An 8,275-nucleotide genomic window follows, 5' to 3' on the forward strand; every position below is an offset into this window, starting at 1 on the left:
AATGGGTTACCAAACTCATGTTTCTACATCAATGGATTATCAAACTCATGTTTCTACATCAATGGGTTACCAAACTCATGTTTCTACATCAATGGATTATCAAACTCATGTTTCTACATCAATGGGCACCACACTCATATCTCTACATCAATGGGCACCACACTCATATCTCTACATCAATGGGCACCACACTCATATCTCTACATCAATGGGTCACCCTGCTCATTGCCTCGTATGGGCCAATAGGCCTTCTGCAGTTACCTTCATTCTTATGTTGTTAACTCATGTCACCCAGCTCATGTCTATACACATAAATAGTAATCCTACAGAATATTTTTCACATATCTGTGTCATGTCTCGAAAGGCTCAACGTACCACTCGTATAACACGTATATGATGTGTGAAAGGCTAACACATCCACGTATAACTCTGCTGATGTTCCAGCACATCAGTAAGCCACCGCTTCTGATGTTCCAGCACATCAGTAAGCCACCGCTTCTGATGTCTCATACAAGAAGGACTGAAGAACAAAATTTGGCACAACTAGTTAGAAATCTTAAACAAGTGATCAGGAGGGTAAAGAGAAACACCCTACCCTGCATGAGTCAACAGATCAGTGTATCACCTGTGGAGGTGCCTCCACCTCCACAGATGCCCCCTTCACCTCCACAGGTACCTCCTCCACCTCCACTGGTGCCTCCTCCACCTCCACAGGTGCCCCCTCCACCTCCACAGGTGCCTCCTCCACCTCCACTGGTGCCTCCTCCACCTCCACAGGTGCCCCCTCCACCTCCACAGGTGCCTCCTCCACCTCCACTGGTGCCTCCTCCACATCCACAGGTGCCCCCTCCACCTCCACAGGTGCCTCCTCCACCTCCACTGGTGCCTCCTCCACCTCCACAGGTGCCCCCTCCACCTCCACAGGTGCCTCCTCCACCTCCACAGGTGCCCCCCTCCACCTCCACAGGTGCCTCCTCCACCTCCACTGGTGCCTCCTCCACCTCCACAGGTGCCCCCTCCACCTCCACAGGTGCCTCCTCCACCTCCACTGGTGCCTCCTCCACCTCCACAGGTGCCTCCTCCACCCCCACAAGTGCCTCCTCCACCTCCACAGGTGCCTCCTCCACCTCCACAGGTGTCTCCTCCACCTCCACAAGTGCCTCCTCCACCTCCACAGGTGCCTCCTCCACCTCCACAGGTGCCTCCTCCCGCCTCCACAGGTGCCTCCTCCACCTCCACAGGTGCCTCCTCCACCCCCACAAGTGCCTCCTCCACCTCCACAGGTGCCTCCTCCACCTCCACAGGTGTCTCCTCCACCTCCACAAGTGCCTCCTCTACCTCCACAGGTGCCTCCTCCACCTCCACAGGTGCCTTCTCCACCTCCACAGGTGCCTCCTCCACCTCCACTGGTGCCTCCTCCACCTCCACAGGTGCCTCCTCCACCTCCACAAGTGCCTCCTCCACCTCCACAGGTGCCTCCTCCACCTCCACAGGTGCCTCCTCCGCCTCCTCAGGTGCCTCCTCCACCTCCACAGGTGCCTCCTCCGCCTCCACAGGTGCCTCATCCACCTCCATAGGTGCCTCCTTCACCTACACAGGTGCCTCCTCCACCTCCACAGGTGCCTCCTCCATCTTCACAGGTGCCTCCTTCACCTCCTCAGGTGCCTCCTCCATCTCCACAGGTGCCTCCTCCGCCTCCACAGGTGCCTCCTCCACCTCCACATGTGCCTCCTCCACCTCCACAGGTGCCTCCTCCACCTCCACATGTGCCTCCTCCACCTCCAAAGGTGCCTCCTCCGCCTCCACAGGTGCCTCCTGCACCTACACAGGTGCCTCCACCTCCACAGGTGCCTCCACCTCCATAAGTGCCTCCACCTCCACAGGTGCCTCCTCCACAGGTGCCTCCTCCACAGGTGCCTCCTCCACAGGTGCCTCCTCCACCTACACAGGTGCCTCCACCTCCACAGGTGCCTCCACCTCCACAGGTGCAGCTACAAGTCACCCTTACTCGAGACATTTACATAGATATCAGGTTTTAATTCAGTTTTGCTTGGTGGGACCGTGGCCGAGGGTGATGGTGTGGTGGTGTAGTGGTGTGGTGTGGTGGTGTGGTGGTGTGGTGTGGTGGTGTGGTGGTGTGGTGGTGTAGTGGTGTGGTGGTGTGGTGGTGGGGTGTGGTGGTGTGGTGGTGTGGTGCTGTGGTGTGGTGGTGTGGTGTGGTGGTGGATCGGTAATGTGGTGGTGTTGTAATGTGGTGGTGTGGTAGTGTGGGGGTGTGGTTGTGTGGTGGTGTGGTGTGGTGGTGTGGTGGTGTGGTGGTGTGGTGTGGTGGTGTGGTGGTGTGGTGTGGTGTAGTGGTGTGGTAGTGTGGTAGTGTGGGGGTGTGGTAGTGTGGTAGTGTGGTGGTGTGGTGATGTGGAAGTGTGGTAGTGTGGTAGTGTGGTAGTGTGGTGGTGTGGTGATGTGGAAGTGTGGTAGTGTGGTAGTGTGGTAGTGTGGTGGTGTGGAGATGTGGTAGTGTGGTGGAGTGGTGGTGGTGGTGTGGTGGTGTGGTAGTGTGGAAGTGTGGTAGTGTGGTAGTGTGGTAGTGTGGTGGTGTGGTAGTGCAGTAGTGTGGTGGTGGTAGTATGGAGGTTGTGGTGGTATGGTGGTGTGGTGGTGTTGTAGTGTGGTAGTGTGGAACTGTGGTAATGAAAGGGTGTGGTAGTGTTGTAGTAGTGTGGAGGTGTGGTTATGTGGCGGTGTGGGGGTGTGGTAGTGGGGTTTTGGTGGTGTGGTAGTGAGGTAGTGTGAGGGGGTGTGGTAGTGTGGTAGTGTGGTGGTGTAATGGTGTAGTAGTGTGGTGGTGTGGTGGTTGAGGTGGTGTGGTACTGTGGTGTTGTGGTGGTGTGGTAGTGTGGTAGTATGGTAGTGTGGTGGTGTGGTAGAGTGGTGGTGTGGTAGAGTGGTAGTGTAGTGAAGTGTGGTGGTAGTGTGGCGTTGTGGTGGTTGTGGTGGTGTGGTTGTGTGGTGGTTGAGGTGGTGTGGTGGTGTGGAAGTGTGGTGGTGTGGTAGTGTGGTGGTGTGGTGGTAGTGTGGTGGTTGTGGTGTCGTAGTGGGGTTGTGTGTGGGGGGGTGTGGTAGTTTGGTGGTGTGGTAGTGTGTTTTGTGGTAGTGTGGTGGTGTGGTAGTGTGTTGGTGTGGATGTGTGGTGGTGTGGTGGTTGTGGTAGTTGTGGTGTTGTAGTGTGGTTGTGTGAGGAAGTTGTAGTGTGGTGGTGTGGTGGTGTGATAGTGTGGTAGTGTGGTGGTGTGGTAGTGTGATGGTTTGGTGGTGTGGGGGTGTGGTAGTGTGGTGGTGTGGTAGTGTGGTGGTGTGGTAGTGTGGTGGTGTGGTAGTGTGGTGATGTGGTGGTGTTGTAGTGCGGTAGTGTGGTAGTGTGGTAGTGTGGTGGTTTGGTGTAGTAGTGTGGTGGTGTGGTGTTGCGGTAGTGTGGTAGTGTTGTGGTGTTGTAGTGTGGTAGTGTTGTAGTGTGGTGGTGTGGTTGTGTGGTAGTGTTGTGTTGTTGTAGTCTGTTGGTGTGGTTGTGTGGTATTTTGGTAGTGTTGTAGTGTGGTGGTGTAGTGGTGTATTAGTGTGGTAGTGTCGTGGTGCGGTAGTGTGGTTTTGTGGTAGTATGGTAGTGTGTTGGTGTGGTAGTTTGGTAGTGTGGTGGTGTGATGGTGAGGTAGTGTGGTGGTGTGATAGTTTGGTAGTGAAGCGGTGTGGTGTGGTGGTGTGGTAGTGCGGTGGTGTGGTAGTGTGGTAGTGTAGTAGTGTTGTGGTGTGGTGGTGTAGTAGAGTGGTTTGTGGTAATGTGGTGGTGTGATAGTGTGGTCGTGTGGTAGTGTGATAGTGTGGTAGTGTGGTGGTGGGGTGGTGTGGTAGTGTGGAGATGGGGTTGGGTGGTGGTGTGGTAGTGTGGTGGTGTGGAGATGTGGTGGAGTGGTGGTGGTGGTGGTGTGGTAGTGTGGAAGTGTGGTAGTGTGGTAGTGTGGTAGTGTGGTAGTGTGGTGGTGTGGTAGTGCAGTAGTGTGGTGGTGGTAGTATGGAGGTTGTGGTGGTATGGTGGTGTGGTGGTGTTGTAGTGTGGTAGTGTGGAACTGTGGTAATGAAAGGGTGTGGTAGTGTTGTAGTAGTGTGGAGGTGTGGTTATGTGGCGGTGTGGGGGTGTGGTAGTGGGGTTTTGGTGGTGTGGTAGTGAGGTAGTGTGAGGGGGTGTGGTAGTGTGGTGGTGTAATGGTGTGGTAGTGTGGTGGTGTGGTGGTTGAGGTGGTGTGGTACTGTGGTGTTGTGGTGGTGTGGTAGTGTGGTAGTATGGTAGTGTGGTGGTGTGGTAGAGTGGTGGTGTGGTAGAGTGGTAGTGTAGTGAAGTGTGGTGGTAGTGTGGCGCTGTGGTGGTTGTGGTGGTGTGGTTGTGTGGTGGTTGAGGTGGTGTGGTGGTGTGGAAGTGTGGTGGTGTGGTAGTGTGGTGGTGTGGTGGTTGTGGTGTCGTAGTGGGGTTGTGTGTGGGGGTGTGGTAGTTTGGTGGTGTGGTAGTGTGTTTTGTGGTAGTGTGGTGGTGTGGTAGTGTGTTGGTGTGGATGTGTGGTGGTGTGGTGGTTGTGGTTGTTGTGGTGTTGTAGTGTGGTTGTGTGAGGAAGTTGTAGTGTGGTGGCGTGGTGGTGTGATAGTGTGGTAGTGTGGTGGTGTGGTAGTGTGATGGTTTGGTGGTGTGGGGGTGTGGTAGTGTGGTGGTGTGGTAGTGTGGTGGTGTGGTAGTGTGGTGGTGTGGTAGTGTGGTGATGTGGTGGTGTTGTAGTGCGGTAGTGTGGTAGTGTGGTAGTGTGGTGGTTTGGTGTAGTAGTGTGGTGGTGTGGTGTTGCGGTAGTGTGGTAGTGTTGTGGTGTTGTAGTGTGGTAGTGTTGTAGTGTGGTGGTGTGGTTGTGTGGTAGTGTTGTGTTGTTGTAGTCTGGTGGTGTGGTTGTGTGGTATTTTGGTAGTGTTGTAGTGTGGTGGTGTAGTGGTGTATTAGTGTGGTAGTGTCGTGGTGCGGTAGTGTGGTTTTGTGGTAGTATGGTAGTGTGTTGGTGTGGTAGTTTGGTAGTGTGGTGGTGTGATGGTGAGGTAGTGTGGTGGTGTGATAGTTTGGTAGTGAAGCGGTGTGGTGTGGTGGTGTGGTAGTGCGGTGGTGTGGTAGTGTGGTAGTGTAGTAGTGTTGTGGTGTGGTGGTGTAGTAGAGTGGTTTGTGGTAATGTGGTGGTGTGATAGTGTGGTCGTGTGGTAGTGTGATAGTGTGGTAGTGTGGTGGTGGGGTGGTGTGGTAGTGTGGAGATGGGGTTGGGTGGTGGTGTGGTAGTGTGGTAGTGTGGTAGTGTGGTGGTGTGGTGTGGTGGTGTGTTGTGGTGGTGTGGTGTGGTAGTGTGGTAGTGTGGAGGGGTGGTGGTGTGGTGGTGTGGTAGTGTGGTGGTGTGGTAGTGTGATAGTGTGCTGGTATGGTAGTGTGGTGGTGTGGTACTGTGGTAGTGTGGTGGTGTGGTACTGTGGTAGTGTGGTGGTGTCATAGTGTGGTAGTGTGGTAGTGTGATAGTGTGGTGGTGTGGTGATGCGCTAGTGTGGTAGTGTGGTATTGTGGTAGTGTGGCAGTGTTGTAGTGTGGTAGTGTGGTAGTGTGTTGGTGTGGTAGTGTGGTAATTTGGTGGTGTGGTAGTGTGGTAGTGTGTTGGTGTGGTATTGTGGTAGTGTGGTGGTGTGGTTGTGTGGTGGTGTGGTAGTGTGGTTGTTCTGGTGATCTGTTATTACGGAAGTTCCTCCATGCCCTTTTGTTCAGCTCCTTTGCATTAATACATTCCCTATTAAACCACGGATTCTTCCTTTGCTTCTCTGTTTTTTCCTGTCGGCTGGGACAAACCTGCTTACAGCCTCCTGACATTTTTGGGTGACATAGTCCATCATGTTTTGTACGGACTTGGTTCCGAGTTCTGTGTCCCAATGTATATACCATAGGAATTTATTTATCTCCTCATAGTTTCCCTTTCGGTACGCCAGCCCTTTGTTTCCCAGTTCTTTTTTGGGGGTGATAATTCCTAGCTCAACCAGGTACTCAAAGCTCAATACACTATGATCACTCAATCCCAAGGGGGCTTCCAACTTAACTTCCCTTATATCAGACTCATTTAGGGTAAATATCAGATCAAGCAAGGCTGGTTCATTCCCTCCTCTCATTCTTGTCAGTCCCTTGACGTGTTGACTTAGAAAGTTTCTTGTTGCCACATCCAGCAGCTTAGCTCTCCATGTGTCTGGGCCTCCATGTGGGTCTCAGTTCCCCCAATCTATCTTCCCATGGTTGAAGGTTCCCATGATTAGTAGTCTGGATCCGTTCCTGCTAGCCACAGAAGCTGCTCTCTCTTTTATATAGATGGTGGCCAAGTTGTTTCTATCATATTCCTGTCTGGGTCTTCTGTCATTCGGTGGGGGGTATATATGACTACTACTATAATTTTCTGTCCTCCAGTTGCTATGGAGCCTGATATGTGGTCACTGAAACCTTCACAGTTCTGAATTACCATCTCTTCAAAACTCCAACCTTCTCTTAGTAGCAAAGCTACACCACCTCCTCCTCTCCCTTCTCTTTCTTTCCGCACTACATAGTAGCCCTGTGGAAACACTGCGTTTGTCATGATTTTCGTTAGCTTTGTTTCTGTGAGTGCTATTATGTATGGGTTTCCTTCTAGTGCCCATTCTTCAAGTTTACTTGTTTTATTAGTAATCCCGTCTATGTTAGTGTACATGCATCGCCTTGAAGCTCACTTTCTTCTGTTCATTTTCTTGTCCCTTTTTTGGCGAGCATTCTGCTGGTGTGGAAAGCTGTTCCGTGGGTGAGATGATCTGTGAGGTGGTTTGCAGGGTCTCAGGATTTTTTTTTTGGGGGGGGGGGTTTAAGGGAAGGGGGACAGGTAGGGTGTGGGTTAAGGAGATAGGGGGGACATGGAGGATACGGGGTGAGGGGGGAGGAGGGATAGGGAGGGTTTGGGATGAAGGGAGAGGGGGGTACAGGGGTGAAAGGTTGGCTTCTCCATTCCCATTCATGATGGGAATGGAGAAGGGGTGACAGGGTCAGAATGGGGTGGGGGGGGGGGGGGGGGAGGGAGGGAGGGATGGGTGGGGGCAGGTAGGGTGAGGGGAAAGGAGGGTTTCTATGCAGAGGGGGGTGGTGGTGTTGCCCTCCCCTCTGGTGTTGCTGGGATGCTGGTTTTGGGTTCCCCTCTTGTCTCTGGGACTGTTGTGTTTGGGGCTGTGATTTCCTGGTTTGCTCCTCTCTCCCTGCGCTTCCTCCTTGCCTCTGCTGTCCTGGCTCTCTCCTCCTTCGTCCTGTCCCTCTGCAGGAATACTTTTTTGTATCCCTCCACATGCTGCAGAGGACTCTTCCTTTCGAGAATATCCTCCTTCGTGGTTTCGTTTGTAAACACCACCTTTACAAGTCGGTTTCTGTCCTTGTTGTACCAGCCCAACCTGAAAACCTTCTCAATGTTTTGTTCAGCCCCTTCCATCTGTAACCCCTTCAGTAGCCCATGTACTGCCTCTCTAGCCTTGCTATTCCATTCTTGCCTGTTGGATCCTTCCTGTTCTTTGATGCCTACAACTACCACTGATCTTTTCTCTCCAGCAGCTGAGTGTGCACCTTGTTGCTTCCTGTGACATAGTTGCTTGCATCGCTACCTCCCTCACTGTGTCCATTGCTTCTGAGCTCTTTTTCAGTCTTTCAGCAAATGTTTCAGGTACAGAGGCATTTCCTTAAAATGTAACATTCCCACCTTCCCTTTGGATGATAATCTGATGCTTGGTCTCTTTATTTTTCTCTGTGAGGGATTTGATCTCCTCCCTTGCTGATGTCAGCTCACTTTGCAGATTGTAAATTGTAATCCTCATTTCATGCATCTCCCTCCTGAATTCCTCCAGAACTTGGGTTAACATTTCCTTCGTTTGGTCACTCTGACTGTTTCCTGTGTCCCTGTTGCGTCCTCCTGCCATTTTGCCCCTTGTCAAGAGAGAGAGCAAGAGAGAGAGAGATAACAGAGAGAACGTGTGTATGTGCGTGTGCGCGCGTGGGATGGGAGTTAAGAGGAGGTGAGGTGTTGTCTGCAGATTACAGCAGGTAAGAGAGGGGGTAAGAGAAGGGTTAAGAGAGTGGGTGGCTTATGAGTGAGGTTTTATCCCCTTTCCACGAAAGGTGTTAATCCCTTCTAGCCTGACTGGTCGTATGTGTGTGTGCGTGCGT

At 52.6% G+C, this 8,275-nt stretch overlaps 1 protein-coding gene across 1 annotated transcript; it reads left to right on the top strand.

Annotated features, from left to right (window-relative positions):
* Positions 1–396: 396 nt before the first annotated feature.
* On the top strand, positions 397–1,865 carry LOC138354793 (uncharacterized). Its single transcript, XM_069309287.1, has 3 exons — positions 397–924; positions 1,221–1,409; positions 1,599–1,865. Exons 1-3 carry the CDS (start codon positions 397–399, stop codon positions 1,863–1,865), a joined length of 984 nt encoding a protein of 327 aa, XP_069165388.1.
* Positions 1,866–8,275: the final 6,410 nt, after the last annotated feature.

The sequence above is a fragment of the Procambarus clarkii genome, chromosome 64, assembly GCF_040958095.1.
Source record: "Procambarus clarkii isolate CNS0578487 chromosome 64, FALCON_Pclarkii_2.0, whole genome shotgun sequence".
In the NCBI taxonomy this organism is placed as follows: Eukaryota; Metazoa; Arthropoda; class Malacostraca; order Decapoda; family Cambaridae; genus Procambarus; species Procambarus clarkii.